This window comes from Anoplophora glabripennis, unplaced genomic scaffold (genome assembly GCF_000390285.2).
Source record: "Anoplophora glabripennis isolate ALB-LARVAE unplaced genomic scaffold, Agla_2.0 scaffold21, whole genome shotgun sequence".
Taxonomy (NCBI): domain Eukaryota; kingdom Metazoa; phylum Arthropoda; class Insecta; order Coleoptera; family Cerambycidae; genus Anoplophora; species Anoplophora glabripennis.
Window position 1 is genome coordinate 639,943 of NW_019416454.1, and position 22,102 is coordinate 662,044.

The 22,102-nt window shown below is 33.4% G+C and overlaps 1 protein-coding gene across 2 annotated transcripts in view; it reads right to left on the bottom strand.

Annotated features, from left to right (window-relative positions):
- Nucleotides 1-21,862, bottom strand: part of LOC108906154 (Ig-like and fibronectin type-III domain-containing protein 1) — a 243,702-nt gene extending 221,840 nt beyond the window's left edge. For both annotated transcript variants that reach the window (XM_023454601.1, XM_018709352.2), the window contains exon 1: nt 21,798-21,862. In XM_023454601.1, the coding sequence (XP_023310369.1) occupies nt 21,798-21,843 (46 nt within the window). In that variant the 5' untranslated portion in view covers nt 21,844-21,862. The remainder of the gene's footprint in view (nt 1-21,797) is intronic.
- Nucleotides 21,863-22,102: the final 240 nt, after the last annotated feature.

Genomic DNA, 22,102 nt, shown 5'->3' on the forward strand with positions numbered 1-22,102 from the left:
AATTTTTTCGTTTTAACATATACTTTTTGGTGAAATAAAAAATGTCTGTAATCACAGTTCAAAAACATGTTTAAAAATGCAAAAAAATAAAAAATTACTTGCAACAATAAATTTTTCAGTAATTGTTGATAATTTGTTTAAATTTAAAAAAATTCAAAAACTGATTACACCATTCAATTGTACGGAAAAAATACAAAAAGAAATCCGCCTCATTGGTTGAACAAAAACTTTATTTTTTAAAAAACGAAAAATTTGAAAAAACTCGTTTTTCGCATTTTTCTTGGACATTTTGAGATTGTCTTAAAATGTGACGGCTACAAAAGTTGAAGATTTTTGCACGATCTACAACTTTTGAATTGGATACTTTTTTATTTGACGTCAACTTTCGCCAGAAATGCCAATGATACAATTTTTCACAACTTTTCAACCCCCCAAATCAATCCTCCGCCACCGCTGCTCACGCATTTATTTTTTTTAGGTTTATTATAAGCCCATTTACCATTTCCACTTATAAAAGTACAGGTAACAATTTTTTTTTCCAAGTGTAATTTGATTGGACTAGTAACCTTTTTTTGTCTAAAGATACTCAGAGAATCATATTTTAAAGTTCGTCAACTTAATTAACATTCTGTACATTATTAGAAATTAAAAAAAACGTATCAAGCACGACTATAAGCTGAAATAAAATGCCTTTTCTAGTATATATGTTTTCTTGATGAAAGAGAATTCAATTAATATATTATTCTCTGATTCTTCAACTGTACTTGCGTAGTTAAGAACTTATGAATCTATTCAGATTTATCGGAAATAATATCCATTTTACAGAGGAATTTTAAATTTCTCCATTTTTAAGTACTGCTTTAAAAGTTTCGATGGAAATCAGCAACGTCAAACCAACCTTTCGATATCAAATTCGTAAGATATAACAGAGAATGCAATCAAACTTCTCTGTGGCTATTTACTTTGGAAAACGATTTGTTCTTCTACTTACTGGAATTGATTAAATCTGCACTGACGCTTCCAATTACGTAAGATACCAAATTTTATATTTTAAAATCAAATCTGAAAGCCTTCCTGTTTGACTAATCAAACTCGGACGCCGGGAATTGTTTAACAACATTAAGACAACTTTTTATAAGGGAAAGTCCTTTGAGAAATATTTTTTCGTTAATTAGATGAATAATTTACTGTATATTGAAATTCTTTGCTAAAATTTTCGGTACACAAATTGATATTGACTTTTAATTTAGGAAGTTACAAAACAATTTGTAATTCTTTCAGAGAAAATGGTTATGTTGGCAATTCTCTTTGAAATATTATGAAAAGATATACTCGCTATTTCAGTACGCCATTTTGGTGATATATGTACTGGGACTTCGAAAGTTATAAATAATAGAAAAAAAAGCTTTTACCTGTACTGTTAATTCTATACATCACACATTAAATAATTACAGCGAAACTATTTGCTTTTAAAATAAGTCTCTCCAGTGATGTTTGTAGTTCATGTAATTTACGATGAAAAAGCTCACTCCAACACATATTAAAGCTTCATACAGGTATGTTACCTTTGTACAGTTTTATTCTGCTCAAGAGGATATCTAGTTCATACCTCAACTAAACCCGTGAGTTGAGTATTTACATAACGAATCTCTATTAAAGTGGTTAGTTATATCTCGAACGTTATTCATATACTCTCCATGCGGGAAATTGGAATAAGCATTGTTAACGAAATCTTTCTCAACTTCTTAACAAGGTAACTACGTCTATACCTACCTATAAAGCGTTTCAACCAATCTAAATTCGATTTCCAATACTTGGGATTGTTTAGATCTTTCAGGAATATATGTATAGTCGGAGTAAGGTAGGTACATTAAATATTTTTACTAACTAACTAACGTTAACTAATTAATGTTAAATTTTACTGCTGTTAGCAAATTTATTATATGAATTATCAATGTAAAACTTTTTCGAAATTAAAGTTTAACCCTTTCTTTGATTGTTTCTAAAATCTCGATCCGATACGTCCAATAGTCCATTAACAATAATTGACGTTGTAAGAAGAAGCTATCTTGGCGTGAGTTTTTTTTAATTACTGTAAAAAGTTCTATTTAATACAAAAAGAGCGAATTCCCGAGCGGCTTTCTACTGTTTGCACATCTACTTTGTTTACTGCTACTTAATTTCAACTATTGAGAAATTTTTCTTTTTCGATACGTTTCTTGGAACCTATATCTATGATATTAACTTCTAAAATTAACGTTATTAAAGTAATTAAACAATTGCAAAAAACAAACGACATTAATTAACAAATACATGGAGCAACAATTTCACGGTCAATAGAATGGGCCTTTGGCACACATGTTGGTCATTAGATTGACCGTCGTTTCCAGAAATTTCGTCAACATTCATAGCTTTTTGCAATAATAATGCGCAATTTTCGAAAACTTTTCAGCTTTATTGTATAGTTAACAAATTGGTGAAATATGACTTTAGGTACCTTCAATTGTAGGTAATTTAATTGCCTACAACATAAAATAACAAATTTTCCTACAAGTCGTCTAGATTTTCATAGGCAGTAAAGAAACTGAAAAAATACGAAATTTTGCTACTTATTTGCAATTTGACAACTTAGCATCACTTATTTCGAGTTATTTTTTTTGAAATTATGATTATACGTACCATTCCCCGTCATAAAGTGTAATCAAATGTCTAATAACAATTTTTTTTACTATCAAACTCGTTGTAAATGTAAACCTTTAAGTATAAACCTTTATACTCGGTATATTATTTTGTTATTAATATTAATGTATTAAATAAGGAATAGAAAATAAAACTGAAGAATTGGAAAAAAATCATATTAACAAATAGCTTTATTATTGAACAAAATAAAATGATAAAATAATTTTGGTGATTTTCATTCTATTTCACTATTCATGTCCCACTCATAGTAGGCAATAGTTTTTTCGCTGTACCAATCGATGGCATCGCTTGGTCTGTGGGGTTGATATTTTTTGCTGTAGCTAACTTTGTTTTTTTTATAAATTTAATTTGCAGTAAAACAATTTTTTTTCTCGACAAAGCCTATTATGGGTGGTTTTATTAAAAGAAATAAGATGGCTTAGTGCACCCATAAAGAAAAAAGTTCCACACTGAAATATTTTTTAAAATATGTTATTTTAACTCTTGTAAACATTACGCGCTTTGAGCATCTTTAACTTGGTCGTGCGATATTTAAAAAAACTGTTGAATTTTCAAAATTTAAGTATATAATTTATTTAAAACTAAAGGTTAATGTGACTAGTTCCTTTGGCACCAGAGCCAACTTTGAAAAAATGACATTGCTTTAAATTAAAGGATAATACGAATTACCCACTTTCCAATCTTCCTGCCATAGAAAAATTTCATATAACACCAGCATCATCTTAAATCTGCTTTAAAAAAAACGCTTGGAGTCTTAAACTACTCATTAAGAGCTCTATCAGTTGGATGTTACTGAATCAAGGGATCTCTTTCTATTACCATGTTATCGGTCGGGGGAGTTTATTGTGAGTCACCCTACACTAAAAAAATTTTACTCATTTGTGATAATATTTGAACTAAAACTGAGTATTTTCATTTAAATATAGGTATACGTTAAATAAATTCTCCAGATGCACTCGCATTTGGTACACTTGTACCTAAATAGGAGTAAATTTCCTCATTATTTGTGACCCCCCACTCCATTCTATGGTTGTCGTTCGTTGTCATTGTCTATTCCCATCATCCCCATTATATTATCCATATTGTGGCGTGTAGTGCTAGACAAATATCCGTTTATACGGTTATTTTGGTGACTATTGTGTTTAAAGCAGTGGTTTGATTATTGTCTCTAAAACAGATCTGTGTAGAAACCACTGTGGAAGCTTAGTAGTTTATGACTTTAATACAAGGATATTTAAATTAAAATTTAAAGAGAATATAAATGAAGTCTAAGTAAAAAATTACTCAATAACAGTTAAATATAGAGAAAAGTCAACTTTTAATTTAAAAACTCAGAATAGAGTCAAAAGCCACACACTTCAAAGTTAGGAGAAACTGGGATTTGAGTAAAATCACTCACTCCTTCTGCAACAGTTTCACTCATAAAATTTTAGTTGTGTAACCTGAGGACTTATTTATTTATCTATCTATCTGTCATTATGACCGGTATCATAACGAGTCTGGATTTCACAAGAGTTTACTATTTAATTCTCGAAAGGGAGTTTACAATTGTCATTATACATACTTTAATTAATACGTGGGAACTTAGAAATGTTGTATGTTCAGAGAATGAATTTCAAGCACTTACCATCCATTGCTTACGTAGAATGTAATCCAGTGACTGGCTGTACAGGGTGACAGTGAGGTTGGAGAACAAAAGGAAACACCAAAACTTCCAGGAAGGGTTTTAATAACAATAAACAAAACAAACAAACAAAATAACAACACAACGGCTCGAACAACATTATTAATTACTTTATTGACACGCGACAGCGTATCGAGATTCAGGGAATGCGCGCTCCATAGCAAAATTTGGAAAAACTTTATCCATTATTGTATTTAATTAACTAGCCCGAGACTCTAAAACTAAGTCGACTGCTCAATGTGGAACATAAGGAAGAACTGCTTTTTCGAGATCTTTCCCGAATTCGACACCTCGCTTCGACACGCCCATTTCTTGGGTCCAGAAGTTTCTGTTCTTATCTTATTGGCGGGAACCCTGAATGTCGGTACGCTTTGGCATAACTATGCCATGTTAATAATTACGTAATTGACTGGACTTACATTTATATACATAATTCTGAAACTAAACTTACTTACAAGTAACCCTAGCCTTCCTCTAGTGACTCCGTGTAGCAATTACGGGACGGATTAGTCAATCTCATTTAATATCTTCTTAATAGCTTGGAAAATCCGCCGAAAAACCAGCTAATTGATCTATTCTTTCTTTTCCAATTATTATCAATTTAACAATTTAATTTAATTCTAATTTAGAACCTTTACGTCTTTCTCGTATTTTTGCGCGTTATTTGAAATATCGATTTTTCTCTTTATACCTGCCCAACACAATCATGGCCCCGACTGTCTAAGTAAACTTGTTCAAAAAATATTGCTAAATTTCTCCGAAGGACGACGCTACCTACTTGGAAGCCCTCAACTTTAGATAATTTGTGATGACTAAAGTATTTTATTTTTTGGCCCATCCGTTCCCAGAACTAACAAATAAATTACTACGCGTCCCGGCTTTTATTACAGTTACAGTACTCATAATAATAGAGTGAATATTTCACTTAATGGTGAAATTGATACATTATTGAGTGAAATTGAGTGAAGTTTTTTTACAGTGTGTATAGAATTTATACAACCAAAGTAATCAATCATGTTTACTTGCATTCGAAGAAAAAAGACACACATTCACGACATCCGCCGCCTCAGATATACTCCGCGTAGGCCCTTCATAGATTTCCCCTCAGTGAATGGCGGAAAAGGCCAATCCATCAGCCGGCTCTTTTCTAAAAATTGAAAGAGTCGGACACGTCGAAGCGGCGGGCGGGCGAATCCAATCAGGGCGATGGAAGGTGAACCGGCGAGCGTGACCCGCAGCTTTGCATTCTGTCGCCGAGTTGATCCAGATTAGTCATTGTGACAGCTGTCCTGCCGTCGTCGGCAAGACAGATTGCTGCATCGGGCCGGGGGCATTAACACCCCATAATCATCGGTCACTAGATCGGACGATTCAGTTTACGGGCATAATCAATATTCGGACGGCGCGCCGCAGCAGGATATCCGGTCCTATGTGCCGGGGTTTACGCTTACGGGGTGGTTGGGCCGCCGGTACTTAATAGCGCCCAAATAGGAACGTCGAGCTTACAGGGTGTTTGTCGCGTAATCGGTAATACTGAAAGTGTTAGTTCTCAGGTCATCATCGAAAGAACAGCTCATATAAAAAAGTATTAAAATGTCTCTTACGTCTCTTAAATGATTACCAGCCACGTGACCAGTAATTTTGTTTGAAACAGTAACTTTATTTCCTTTGCGTTGGTAATTAAATTCTGGTAACATTAAAAATTACTAAAACAATAACATCAAGACCATGTTAAAACAACCAATCAGCAATCAGATTATCTCGAGTCTAGATGCAATGGTTTGTTACTGTTTATTGTGACGAATCATTGTGACCGACGACACTAAAGTGACATTTGTGCATTTTTCAGTGGCGTCCGTCGTCCGTGCACATGTTGGATTGAATATGACGGGAAATGGTACAGAAATATTTGGGTGTACGTTTCTATAATGCTTTACCAATGCATATACGAAATCTGAACAATAGACAGTTTAAAAGCAGAATAAAAATGTATCTATGAATAATGCTTTTCATAATATTGAACAGTTTTTTGTGAGTAATGTTAATCTAATTTAATGTATTGTATTACCCTCTATATTGTTATGAAATATATAATTTTGTGTGTCTAAGTTGTGTTGTGTAAATAATATTATTATTTTTATCCGAGTTGTTTTTGTTGTGTGGTGTGTTGTGTTATTTTATTTTGTTTGTGTAAATGATAATTGTGAAATATAAACCCTTTTTTTGTGTCTGTAGTTTACCTTTTCCCTTGCCAGCTGATGTTAGATGATTGTTTTACTATCTTCGATTTCAGGAGTCGGTTCTATTGATTTTTATACACAAACAATGCAACACAAAAAAATAGAGATTCAACTTTAATACACTTTTATTCAACAAATTTTGTTGTGGGTTTGTTGTGGGTTGACTCATAACTTAAAATTGTAGCTCAAATTATAAATACCCAAAATTTAAATTTTGTGGAGCTGCTTCTTTACTCTTTGCATTCTCCAAAACCCAAGCCGTAACCAATCAACAAACTTTTATTTCTCATCCTTCTAGAATTTTCTGGTTTTAATTTTTCTTAAGGTCCCTTCGCAGAATTTCTAGTCCTTGGATGTCCTTTTTTAACAACACTTTTCCTTATAACTAATAAATGTTTACAAATGTCCTTTTATTTTTAACAAACAATTTTATCACTAATTATTAAAATATTCTTTATTTTATGTTTTTTTTATAGGTCATCTCTATGTACTTGTACAGCCAACTTTAGTTTTGTGGAAAATTATAATTTAATTTGACAATTGATAAAATTTTTATACTATGACTTAAGTTCCATTGATCTATTTTCTATACAGTTACTCGTCTTCCCATGATATGTATACCAGTTTCATCTATAGATATTTGGCTTTTATTTTATATATGTCACTCCAGGTTTAAATTCTGTTTTCTCATTTTACTGAGTGTTAACAAGTGTCGATGTCATGCATTCTTTTGAAAAATTATTTTGTACTTGTGAATTAAATTTAAAATTATTAATTTTTGTACTATGTGATATCCTTAATTGTTACTTATTTATATTCAGAATCTTTGTATTAACAATTTTATAATATTTTATTGTTGCTTGTTATAATATTTAATTTTTATATATGATCCAAAGTTCGGCAAGGTAACTTTTCATTCGTGATTCTTTGTGTACATTCCCAATTCGTTACAATATATTTGTTATTATATTCTATTTACGATTTTAATTATACACATTTTTTTACTATTTTATTATGTTTTATTATAGAACTATTGTTCAGTTCTACTAACTAACTATTGTTCTATCTATATTAATTCTATTCTATTCTAATCTGTTCTGCTCTGTTCTGTTCTGTTCTCTTCTGTTCTCTTCTGTTCTCTTCTGTTCTCTTCTGTTCTCTTCTGTTCTCTTCTCTTCTCTTCTCTTCTCTTCTCTTCTCTTCTCTTCTCTTCTCTTCTCTTCTCTTCTCTTCTCTTCTCTTCTCTTCTCTTCTCTTCTCTTCTCTTCTCTTCTCTTCTCTTCTCTTCTCTTCTCTTCTCTTCTCTTCTCTTCTCTTCTCTTCTCTTCTCTTCTCTTCTCTTCTCTTCTCTTCTCTTCTCTTCTCTTCTCTTCTCTTCTCTTCTCTTCTCTTCTCTTCTCTTCTCTTCTCTTCTCTTCTCTTCTCTTCTCTTCTCTTCTCTTCTCTTCTCTTCTCTTCTCTTCTCTTCTCTTCTCTTCTCTTCTCTTCTGTTCTGTTCTGTTCTACTCTACTCTACTCTACTCTACTCTACTCTACTCTACTCTACTCTACTCTACTCTACTCTACTCTACTCTACTCTACTCTACTCTACTCGACTCGACTCGACTCGACTCGACTCGACTCGACTCGACTCGACTCGACTCGACTCGACTCGACTCGACTCGACTCGACTCGACTCTACTCTACTCTACTCTACTCTACTCTACTCTACTCTACTCTACTCTACTCTACTCTAGTCTACTCTAGTCTATTTACTATTTTAATTATGCACAGTTTTTACTATTTTATTATGTTTTATTATAGGGTATAACTATTGTTCAGTATATGTTCAGTTCAGTTCAGTTCAGTTCTTTCTTTATTTTTTCTGTTTTGACGTGTGTAAACACTTTGTGTAACAACATGAATTTAAATAAATAAATAAAAAATGAATAAACATGTCTGACTAATACTTTAGAAATTATTAAAGAAAAAACATTTTTTGTTTTTCAATTCTACACTTTGACACCCTGTATCTTTTTTATTATGCGACTTAGGATATAGGTTAAATCAACTTATTTTCACCTAAGGAATCTCTGGTGTATCATTTGTGCCCCTGAATTTAAATACACCCTGTATATTAACATATGAATGTGTCATAAATGATCGTTTACCCTTAAAGACAGGCTCATCAGTACTTATATCACTTCAGCATTGGCAAAGTGATGGTAAAAATCTATCAAAATTGCATTTAGTTAACATTTTCAGTTCCATCGCAAACAATTTTCGAGGTTATGTTCACAAGAACTTCTCTTACATTGGAAACCACAATCGGTTTCTATTTTTTTTCACGTTATTTGACTCCCCTGCAATCAGGCTGCATCGAAAAGTATAAATGTAACTTAAGCGACAGCAAAAAGCGGCAGCCTAAATCAGTGGACACCGAATGTAAATTAAACAACGCTTGTTCCCCGTATTGCAGACGATAAATTCCGGAACGCACACTCCGATAATATGTTATACAACCGCCAAAAACGGCCGAACAATAGCCCGGCGACCCCAATAACACTACACCCTAATACTGTAACCATACAAAACACACTTCAATTTGCATAGTTTTGTCCCGGTTTTATTGTATCCATTAACGGATCGCGATATTTCTCATTGTTGTTCGAAACGTCGCGATGACATCGCCATACGCCGAAAATGGCAGCCATTAATTAACAAAATCAGGCAGGGAGCATGCGGATACACTGAGAAAACTTGTTCATCGATTGCTAGATACTTTGATTGAATTGAGGTAACGTTAAAAAATTTGAAACATCCTGTGTGAGTTAGTGCGCTAACTTAATCATAAGAATAAAATGTGTTGCTACAAAAATACCAGCAATATACAGTGTGTTTCAGTAATATGTTCCTTGGACAACTTACAAAATAATTAACTGTTCTTTTATATTTCTCAATTAGCCTGAAAATGTACTGGTAAAGCGCCTATATTAAATGTGGTTCCAATTTTTCATATTTGTCATATTTTAGATAAGAAAAAATCAACTCAAAATCAATCAACTTTAACAAAGTAGCTATGAAATATTTAGCGTGTACCTTATGTTTTTAAATAATCAAATCTCTTATTTAGGTAAAATAATGTACATAATATACATGTAATATACATAATGTAACATGTAATATACATAATGTACACAATAATATACATGTACATGTACTATACTGTACTGTACTGCACTGTACCTGTACTGTACTGTACTGTACTGTACTGTACTGTACTGTACTGTACTGTAATTGTACTGTACATATACATAATGTACACAATAATTTAGACAAAATAATGTACATGCCAAAGGAGTATTGTGTTAAATATTTATTAAACTAGCTTTGTAATATTTACATAACACATTATAACTACTATCTAATTTAATACAATAACATTAAACCAGAACAATAACATTTGTTGTAGCTTTGCGCCTTTTCAAAATTTTTTTAGTGTTATTTTCTGTTATTGTTCTGGTTTAATGTTATTGTATTAGATAGTTCTTGATAATGTATTAAAGAAATAAAAAATACGCGTTAAAATGTTTTATTTTTTGCATTAAAACGGCGCCCCATACGAAGAAAAGGCAAGAGAGATTTTTTGTCACAAATTGAACGAGGAATTCAAATTTTAATTTGTAATATCTCAGTGGCGTACCATTTTTTTCTTTAAAAAATTGAGATTATTACCCGTATGCGCGCCAATGATGAACATAAAATTCTTAATTGCGTGTCAAAAAATGTGCAATAACTACCTCTTAAAACCCACCAAATTTCATTTGCACATCTCGACCGGTTTCAGAGCAATACATTAAATCGTCAGTTTTTAAGAAAAACTTTGACACCCCGTATCTCGCAAAACGAATCATTTGTGGTCATACGTTTATAAGCAAACTGCCATTATTTTCTCATGTAGAATCACCCCCTGAAATTTGTCGCACTTATTTACTAACACCCTGTATATGTGTAGTTTTTATGGAGCTGTAGCCCTTTTGAAAAATCAAAATGGAAGACCTGAAAATGGTTGTCAATATACGGAAGAATCAACTTTTTCTAAATTTGATGATTTTTAACATGAAAACAACTAAGAAGAAATTTTGTATAAAAAAAATCTTGAAATATGTCAGAAAATCTAACAAAAATTTTTGAAGATCAAAAAACACTAAATTGCAAATTTGTTTATAATTTTTTATAACAAAAAAAAATTGACGGCCTTTATGTTTTGTAACGAACAAATTTCATTTCTTGTTTTTGAAAACTTGAATCTTGAAAATGTAGATGGCGGATCTCAAAACGGAAGGCAATGTGCAGAGGTAACGGATACAAGACACAAATAATTGTTTATAATAAAAACTAGTTTCAGTTCACACAAATATGAAAGTCAATGAGTTTGCTAGGTGGTAGAAGCGGTGTTGCAGATAAAAAGTATATTCGAGTTTATACAAAAGCCAATATGGCGGCCATAACCGTTCTTCAACTATCGAGTAAATTTAACTGTCAGTTAAATGTAAATCTGTTACTTTCTATACATGTGTTTTATGAGACAGATTTAGAATGAGATTTAGTTGGAAAATATAATTATCAGGAGGTGAAAGAACCCGACCTAAAAATTATATTTTTATTGGAATATTGGGCCATAATAACTCTGTCAATTAGATAAACCTGTTTTTTTTTCTTTTTGAGGTGATTGATATAAATCAGTATATCAAATATGAAAATTTAATATCATCATCTCTTAACATAGCGGTTACACTTATACGGAGTGTCACAAATCTCTAAAACCAATATCGCACACATTTGAAAAAAAAAATAAATATGAATTTTTTTAACAAGTAGTCGGATCATGACCATGGTGTTGATGTCACATTTCAAGGTTAGTTAAAGGTTATAGGACAGTTATAAGATCGTTCGTTGCAGCTGTTTCTTCAACATTTTCTTTCAGGACAATTGAGGAACACTTTTCGTTGGTGGCTCAACAGTCCTTTTCAGGATAGTTTCCGAGCACTTACATCGTTTGTTGTCGTCGTTTCTTCAACAGTATTTCTCGAAACAGTTGAATGGTGTTCTCTTGCGGGTTGTTGTCAACTCAACTGTCCTCTTCGGAATAGCTAGCGAGCACCAATATAGTTTCTTCACGTCATTTCTTCAACTGGCCTTTTTAGGTTAGTTGAAGACTATTTATTTCTGTCGGGTAGTCACTGGTTCAGCAGTCCTTTTCAGGATCGTTTCTTGAACTCTTAGTGTTTTTTCCATTTCTACAGAAACTGAGTACTTCTTAATATCATCAATTACGATTTGGAGTCAGCATGTCAAGATTTCTAGTCAAATGACAATGCCTTCTTTTAGATAGTTCTGTCGCCAGTAACCTGGAAGCACGATGTTGATACCACCTGGGTAACTTAGGTTTTAATACGTTTTTCCGTGCACTGAATCGAAATTTGTTGGTTACGAAGCCTGCATACTGTCGGTTCTTTGTGGTTTTTTTTTGATAATATATTACATTAGATAAATGTTTTTGAGACCGGTTGATATATTTTAAGAACATTTTGTTCTATAAAATTTTTTGGTAGAAATCTTAGTATTTCAGATAAAAATCATCAAAGTTATGACAAGTTGTTCTCCATATCGACAGCCATTTTGAGGTCCGCCACCTTGAATTTTCAAAAAGACATCTATAAAAACTACACATCTATAGCTACAAAATGAGCAGAAGAAGAATTTTCTAGATTAATCCAAATTTTGAAGAGACAAAGAATGTCCAATAAACTAACGTAATAATTTCAGTAGCCTTGAGATATTTTTTATTCCTTACTGTCTTCTGCGGCACACATTAACAAATCATAGCCTTCCCCATTGTCCCAAATACTGCGACAATTCCGCTATTTACCGAAAATACCCCCCTCTCATTAATTAAACAATCCAGATCGACCGAGAGATGAAACATTATGCTAAGTATTCAAATGGGAGCCGTCTCTGTGTCCCTTTCAAGCGGGCCGGAATGGATGCCACCCAGGCATTGTCGGTGACGTGCTCTCTCGCCAAAGACACTTTGGAGACACAAAGGTCGAAATATTACATTTCCGGTTTGCCCTGGAACGCTAAAAGGGCTTGTCATGGGCGGCAGCCGATTTAATGAAGTGCCCGAGCGAGTGCAAAGGTCAGGGAATGTAAGAGAACTATTACATTGGCTTTCTGGCGTGGAAATTTTAAAACAGCGGAAAGGGAATCGCTGTATGCATTTAGTCGCTTCAATTCACAAAAGCGAAACAATTTATATGAGCCTCGAACTTCAGTTAAGTAGGGTTTATTAACGTTAAGTTTTCAGTGACGTCATATTTAGTAGTTAAGTGCAGCTGTGCAACCTTTATCGAGTAGTGCTCAAGAAATGGTGGGGTTCTTAATGAACAGGAACATGAAAACGGATGGTCACTTCTTCCACTTAAGACTTAAATTGTATACATTGTTACATCAATTAGGAATTGTATTTTAAATATTACCAATATTGAAATATGACGATCTTTAAAGGTGGTAGATAGTTGGACCGAGTCCAATTTTCAAAGTATATACGAAGTTGATGGCTCAAGGTACATTTATTATTACATGGAACACGATATGTTGCTGTTTCTGATTAAAATGGCAACTAACCCAACGGTCCCAATCGATCATCTCCAATCTTCATGAAATTTTGCACAGAAATAGTTGTTGATCCTAAACTAAACTGGGTAAAATAGTAGACTCTAATATGCTTCTGTTCACAAGTTATAGGCTTTGGTCTATAGACCCATCTAGCAATGATCACGCGCGTGCACCAAAATCTTTCAACATTGATTGCTTGTTTTTTCAGTTTGGATCAATGAGGAAGGATGAAATTTTGCTGGCTAGTACAACTTTTTGTGCCAAGTCCAGTCGTGCAAATAAAAAAGCAAACCTAAATTGCAAATTGGTGTCAAAGTTAAGCAAAAAAGTCAGTTTCTGAAATAATGACCATACTTTAAGCACAAATAACTTAAGATGCCGCAATTTAAATCAAGCAATAATTTTCCCAAGAGTAGTCTACATTAGTGTCTCTATGTGTGCTTAATTTAAAGAATTCAGGAGTTATACTTCTGAAAGCAGAGGATGGCAAAAATGCAAATAAAAATTTATGCAAATTTTCCCCTATCTTCATAGCAAAAATCGGAATGTGGGTCATCTTCAACTTCTTTCTTCTTTTTTGAATTTGAAAAAGAAATAGCTCATGTTTTCAAGGTTAGTCAGAAAGAATGGGTCAACACTAAGCTGAAGATACAGCAAAATATTATGTTTGAGCTCATCAAATATTATGTTTGAGCTCATCATGCTTTATAAGAATGTCGCTGGTTTAAGAAATACAGGGGGTTCAAAGTTTAAATTTTATTCCGACATTTCTCAATAATTAAGAATGTTGTGATAGTATGACTGAAAATTGGTAGTGTTGGTTTTTTTGGTGTGAGAATTACGAATTTGAGGGCGCTAGTTTCACCGTATTATTTAGGTAAATCAAAATATATTTTTTTTATCTGTTAAGTTATGCTTAAAAAAGTTAAAAATCTACAAGAACGTTCAATTCTACATAAAAAATGTATTATTGTTTACGTCACCTAACTTTATGGATTTCTGAGTTATTTGCATTTAAATGTTTCAATGTATCTTGTCATTTTTTATTATCAACATTCTGCTGGGATAAAGTAGTTCATTCAATTCTACGGAATCTTTCCTAATTTTTATGTGTGTTTGTTAACTGAACAAAATTTTGGCAATTATTTTCGACAATTTAACTGGCTATACATGGTGATGGTTGTGCTACCGGATTTATTCCTGGTGTAGAGCTGGTGTTTTCTTCAAAAAGAAGGAATATGGGTTATTATGGAGAAGTGAATCAAGACAATTTCCTACATATCGCTTTGAATATCAGCTGGTGGTCGATTTAGGAAACCCTTCCACTACTGTCATAGATAATGCGAGTTATCACAGCGCTATCCTGAATAAAGTTTCAATGATGGCCTCCACGAAAGCTTACATACAAGAATGTTAAGTCGAAATAATATTCATTACTTTATCATTTTTGATAGATTTAATATAAATGTACCATATTATATATCGCATATGGTATTTGTTAGAAATAAACAACAACATCTACAAGTTGTTTTTGAATGGTGTAGCATAAATGATACCAGTGAATATACATTTCAAAAGAACACGATCTGCAAAAAATCGCCCCTGAAGAGATATGGGCCATCAGTTTCCAAAAAAATTATGAAAATTGGCTGTAATTTGAAAACCGAACGAGGTACAAATAATAAATTTTTTACAGGTTGTTTACTAATACAGATGCGAGTTTTCAACTATTTTTCGAAAATTTTAACCCCTCGAAAGGGGTTGAAATAACCACCCCTCAAGCCATTTTTTGCCATAACTTTTATATTTCGTAAAAACTCGATATCCAAAAATACGCATTAGATAAACTGGTTCTTTTAGAAACTTTTACCTCTCTAGCAATTTTCCTTTAAAACTTTTCGTTTATTAATAAAAAAATAAAATGTATTACCATTCACCTCACACCGTATATGATTGCAATCAATCAAAGAAAAACTAAGTGTGCTGCTGTCATGCCAGTTGTCACAATTAACTCTTCTGTAAGTTGTCACTGTTATCAGCTAAATACTTTTTGGGTGTAAATTAACAAGAATTATGCCAAATTTTACTAATGATGAATATGTGGACATGCTACAAGTGTTTTTTTCTACGATCGTGCAAAATTTACTACTTATTGCACTACCTACTGTGCCAAAAGTTTAACTTTTTTTACAGTAGTACAAAAAAAATATTGATTACAAGTTTAATCTAAGCATATCCATAAGTACCTAACGTCTGACATTGACAATTTGCGCAATTAATTTCCAGTTGTCAGTTAAAATTTTAATATTATGTAAAATACTGTTAAATAAAATTTGAAATAAAAACAATCGTAGAAAAAATGTTGCGTGCAACATGTGCAAAAAGCATATTTGTTGCACTTAACATGATTGCAGCTCTCAACTTCGTCTCGAGCTGCAAACTTCATGCATCGTACAACAAATACACACTCTTTACAGTAGTTGCACAAATAACTGTTTGAATGTCGCAGAAACTTTTATTAAATAGAAGTACAATGAAAACGAAACTAAGAAATAATTTATTATCAAAAAGAGAAAAAACAAAAAACTTAGTTAAAGGACATTTTCAAAATAATTGCCATTTCTTTCTAAACACAACCTAACACGTTTATCAAAGTTGTTACGGACTCGAGCAAAAATTATGGGATTGTTGCGAATCTCATCAGCCGCCGCGAATATTCTTTCCTGTAGCTCTTCAACACTGTCAACTGGGGTCGCATAAACAATACTTTTTATATGTCCCCAAAAGAAAAAATCCATGGGCGTTAGATCGGGAGAACGTGCAGGCCAAGAGATAGGTGCCTCATTGCCGCGACCTATCCAACGATTCGGGTAATTTAAATTAAGCCACCGCCTAACTACTACAGTGCTGTGAGCAGGAGCCCCGTCATGCATGTACCACATGGCCTGACGTACATTTAATGGTACTTCCTCCAGAAGTGGTGGTAGATGCTCATTTAAGAACTGCAAATATTCAACAGCACCAAGTCGATGAGGTAAAACAAAAGGGCCGACAAGCACATTTTCTACAATTCCTGCCCAAATGTTTAAACTAAAATTATGTTGAAATGTTGTCATAGATACTTCGTGAGGATTTTCATGAGCCCAGGAATGAAGATTGTGCATATTGGTTAAACCATGTCTTTGAAAAGTTGCTTCATCTGTGAAAAGTATCTTTGAGGCAAAATTCAAATTATTTCTTAGAATATTAAGATACGATTCGCAAAAAACAACTCGCTTATGCATGTCTGGTTCAAGTAGAGCTTGAACTGGCCGGTGGTGAAAAGGATATAATAAATTATCATGGACAATATTCCAAACAACACTATGGGACACATTTAAGTGCATTGCTGTTTTTCTCGTACTAGTCTGACGATTTTCGTCAAACTCTTCAAGTACTGCATCCTCAAGATAAATAGTACGAACAGTAGGTCTTCGGCCGGTACCCTCAATATGCGGCTGTATTTTTCCAGTTTCCCGAAGTCTTCGTTCTACCGCCGAAAAAGTTTGTCTGTGGGGAACTTGACGATTTGGATATCTCTCATTATACGCTCTTGTTGCCGCAGCACAGTTTTTGCGACATTCAAAATACACTTGTAGCATGTCCACATATTCATCATTAGTAAAATTTGGCATAATTCTTGTTAATTTACACCCAAAAAGTATTTAGCTGATAACAGTGACAACTTACAGAAGAGTTAATTGTGACAACTGGCATGACAGCAGCACACTTAGTTTTTCTTTGATTGATTGCAATCATATACGGTGTGAGGTGAATGGTAATACATTTTATTTTTTTATTAATAAACGAAAAGTTTTAAAGGAAAATTGCTAGAGAGGTAAAAGTTTCTAAAAGAACCAGTTTATCTAATGCGTATTTTTGGATATCGAGTTTTTACGAAATATAAAAGTTATGGCAAAAAATGGCTTGAGGGGTGGTTATTTCAACCCCTTTCGAGGGGTTAAAATTTTCGAAAAATAGTTGAAAACTCGCATCTGTATTAGTAAACAACCTGTAAAAAATTTGTTATTTGTACCTCGTTCGGTTTTCAAATTACAGCCAATTTTCATAATTTTTTTTGGAAACTTTGATGGCCCATATCTCTTCAGGGGTGAACATTTTACTAAGGCGATTTTTTGCAGATCGTGTTCTTTTGAAATGTAGATTCACTGGTGTCATTTATGCTACTCCATTCAAAAACACCCTGTATATGTAGCTGATACGCTGTTTGAAAAATTAGGACATCGTTACTTTGACACCCTGTATTCGTCTTAATTTAACTTTTGGACAGAGGTAACTGTAGCTAAATTGGAATAATTCAATGTCTAAAATACACTCTTATTCTGTGACGCATTAATTTGGAAATGCATACCATTTATTTGCATATTATTACCGATCTTAAAAATCTTTCCTTAAGTTTTGTACACTTCCCTGCAGAGCACCCGGTATTATAGCACGGGCATATTTCTATAACACGTAGGTAACTACAATTTTACAATTAGACGCGACAGACACCGTCCTCATCGCTGATAACGTAGCGTAGGTGTCGCCCCCTGGTAATAAAAACTGAGAAGAGAAAAGCGTTTCGAAATGTCAGCTCCGTGGGGCGTATTGTGTTTGTTTACATGCCAGTTATTCTACAAATTTGAACGATGTCTTCCTATAGGAGATGTTATTGTGCCGTAGGGCGCAAAAATAATGAGCGAAGTATTCGAGACGTGCGATTCTCAAGTGTTCTCGGGGAAAAAACGTGAGACTGAAGGAAGGAAAGGACGAATTATGTGTGCCGTCTAATGGGTGGAAGTGTGTCGAACATGCAGTGGGAAGTAACTGAATTCGATGAACGGAGTGATTCAAATTCAATGGGAAATTACTTAAGAAAAAGCACTGTTTTTTGGATTAATATCCCTTTAAATCGGAATTTTCGTCAACTTGCCTGAATTTTTGATATGAGTTACTTTGAGGTATACAATAACAATAAGCGGCAGTAATTTTTTTCTTTCACCCCCGGCCAGGGCGCAAAAAAATAAATAAAATAAAGTGCAGTTTTAAGATAACCCAAATGGGGTAAGAGCTAGAAAAAAGTTCATTATAAAAGTTGTAGAGCACAAAATTTTATATAAAAATGAATTATTGACTTTTTCTTCTATTATCTGTTGAAGTCGCTACCAAGTACCATTTTTCTAATTAGACAACTAAAACCCGTAGTTAGTCAGAACACTCTAATTTCCACCTATTTTGCTCTGTTTCACTCCCGCTTGTGTTACTCGGTCGCATTGTGGGGAAATTCTAGTCAGTCGCACAAAATCTTCTGCATACAAAAAAAGTAATTAGAGTGATAGCCAATTTAAGTAGCAGACAGCATTGCCAACAGTACTTCATTGCTTTAGGCATTTTACCTTTGCCATGCCTATACATTTATTTTACACTTATTCAAATACATAAGTATATTGACAACTTTCATCATCAGTCAGATATACATAAGTATAACACAAGAGGCTGTAATACAATTAGAGTGGACTGCTACCGACTTAAAAAATCAAAATGTAATTCACTGTTTTTATATAGTACAGGCTTTTAATAATACTCATTATGAGTAAGGATATGTATGTGTATGTGCTGTAGGGTATGTTTGTGAGTAGTTAATGTTGATAATATTGTATTGTTGTTTTTATACTATTATTGTTGTTGTTGTATTAGAAGTAAATATTTTGTACACTTGACTTGCCATAAATGTATGACAATATATAAAATGGTCAATTATACACTATCTATCTATCTGTCTGTCTGTCTGTCCGTCTGTCTGTCTGTCCGTCTGTCTGTCTGTCTGTCCGTCTGTCCGTCCGTCCGTCCGTCCGTCCCTCCGTCCCTCCATCCATCCATTCATCCATCCATCCGTCCATCCGTCCATCCGTCCATCCGTCCATCCGTCTATCCGTCTATCCGTCTATCCGTCTATCCGTCTATCCGTCTATCCGTCTATCCGTCTATCCGTCTATCCGTCTATCCGTCTATCCGTCTGTCCGTCCGTCCGTCTGTCCGTCTGTCCGTCTGTCCGTCCGTCCGTCGTTCGGTCCGTCCGTCCGTCCGTCCGTCCGTCCGTCCGTCCGTCCGTCTGTCTCTCTGTCTGTCTCTCTGTCTATCTATCTATCTATCTATCTATCTATCTATCTATCTATCTATCTATCTATCTATCTATCTATCTATCTATCTATCTATCTATCTATCTATTAAAATTAGTTAAGGGATGATACGAGTAATTTTAAAAGATCATAAGCATAAAAATAAATGAATTTCAAAAACTCCCTTTTCAGAGAAATAGATATATATTTTTGATTTATTTCAATGATTTTAACAATACAGAAACAATTTTTTTACACCATTCGATTCATTAATTAAAATAATGAAAAGTTGGTTTCGAAATGTTTTTTAACTTCATGGTTTTTAAAAATTACTCATATCATCCTCTAACTTCTAACCTCCCTAAGGTTTACCCCACACGTACGATTTTGTTTTATGTTAATATGTTGAATAATGTACGACTACGGCTAGCAGGCGCAAAATGTTAAGTAGCTTAGGATCTAAACGATGAAAATATATATTTTTTTTTATTGTAGATAATTGTGCTGGTTAATCTACCGTGATGGAATATTTTATACATATATATTTTTCCAAAAATTAAAAAAACGGTGACGTATAAAACTAGGGTGACGTATGAAACCTTACCAAAACTGCAAAAATGAATATACTTGAATTTTGCAAATTGCTTTTGGTTTCTGCATATTTACACTATATGTGTACCAAATTTCAAGTGTCAGCAAAGCTTCGAACAAATTTGGCAAAGTTTCGAGTTTCAGATGGCGATGAATGTATAACACCTTATAGAACAAAAAGTTTTGCTCTCCTGATTTTCGGCTTTAGCGTCATTATTGTATATATATTGAACTATAGTTTTCGAAAGTTTTATCACTTTTTGTTTATAATTGACATTTTTACAGCAACTTAAAAAAATTGGCGTTTTATACCGTTTTTTCAATCTTGGCTTTGTTATTGCAAATTTCGTAATCGGACCACCGCCATTTTGTAGCTATTTTTATTACGAACAAAATCATGTCCTAAGCATTTTTTCGTACAAAGTCATCCCGCTGAGTTATTTAAAGAAAACTACTAAAAAAATTTTTTTTTCACTATTAAATTGTTAATAATTTTTTTTTCCTGATAAGATACTTTGTCAGCAAATTAGCCTGTTATCGTACTCCTCATTTATAGTGTTCCTGTGTAGTTATTTCCGAGTTATCAAGAAAATGTCACCAGCAGTAACTTTTCGGCCTCTGCCGACTGGAGTATAAAGAGTACCAGAAAGCGCAGCAAGCGTGTAACTAAAAGTTAATTTAGTAAAACTGATTTTTTTACGAGATTTGTTTATACTGTTATCTCGCATTTTGTGTTAGTAGGTTTATTACATTACAAAGTTAGAAATTTAAAAAATTTCATAATAGGTACTTGAGTAGGATTTCCGTAACTTAGATACCTAACACGGCTTTTTTTATTTGTACAATAACAGTTGTTTCATTTTTGTGAGTCGAATTGAAAGTTATATATTAAATATAAAAATGAGGCTTGCAATTTAAAAAATTGTTCTGAAAATATTTTAAATGCCGCTCAAGAAGCATCTTTAAAATCCAAGGAAAAATAGGAGAAAGTTTATGATATACTTTTTTTAACTGTTTTTAATTAACATTACTATACAATAAGGTGACTTTTTCATGTGGTAAAGTGCCACTTTAATAAACGATTTTGATTTAGTAAACTAGCATATTATAAAATATATTTTGAATACTCATGTGATCAGATCGGTCTATTTTGCATTAGTTCAATCACTACTATTATATGATATCGTTGGCTGGGGTGAACAATCAAACCACTGGAAATAATTTAAAAAAATACTGAAATAGCTTTCAATCGTTCTTACAGATATTATTACTATTATCCATTTCTACATAGTTTTCCAATATTTTTCTACAAAAGACAACTCTTTTTTGAAAAACTCTGAATTAAATAAGTTGTTTAAATAGAAAAATAAAACAAAATGAACTTTTAAAAGCTGTAACTTGCAAACAATTGACAATTCGAAAAAAAATGTTCATTACATACTGCTATTACTTTAATCTGTAGAATCACCTCCCGGAGTTTCCTGACGGACTTTCAGAACACCCTGTATAGTTTAAAATATTTGGCTAAGTAGACTTGCATTCATTCGTTTTTCTGTTTTCTGAGACACCTGATAAATTTCGATGCTCGTTCGACTTTTCACAAATTATGAAATCACCTAACCAAATACTTTTAATTTACATAATCGACAAATAATTCCACCTCCAACGCAACTTAAAAGTCATCAATAAATGGCGTCCGACTAACCCTCAGGGGCGTAATCGGACGTGGAATAATTTGCGGCGCCGAGGCCGGTTACTCACCAGAGGTCACCCCGAGCGCTGCGCCCCAAAACAAAAGAAGAAGCATGGTGCGCGCGGCAGCCGCTGGCCTCACCACTCTATAAATCCAGCCGGTCCTGAAAACAAAGAAACACCATTTTAAAACAATGCCGCAACAGGAACGTAATGGATTTTATTACGGAGCTCACGGTTCCGTGGGTGCATGTGTAACGTAAGGGCATAAAGGATTTTATTTACATATATAGGCCGGATTACTATGTAGGGACATCAAAGGAAATGTTATAGTGGGGAACGGGATGGGAACACTTGAATTTATTGTGTGTGTA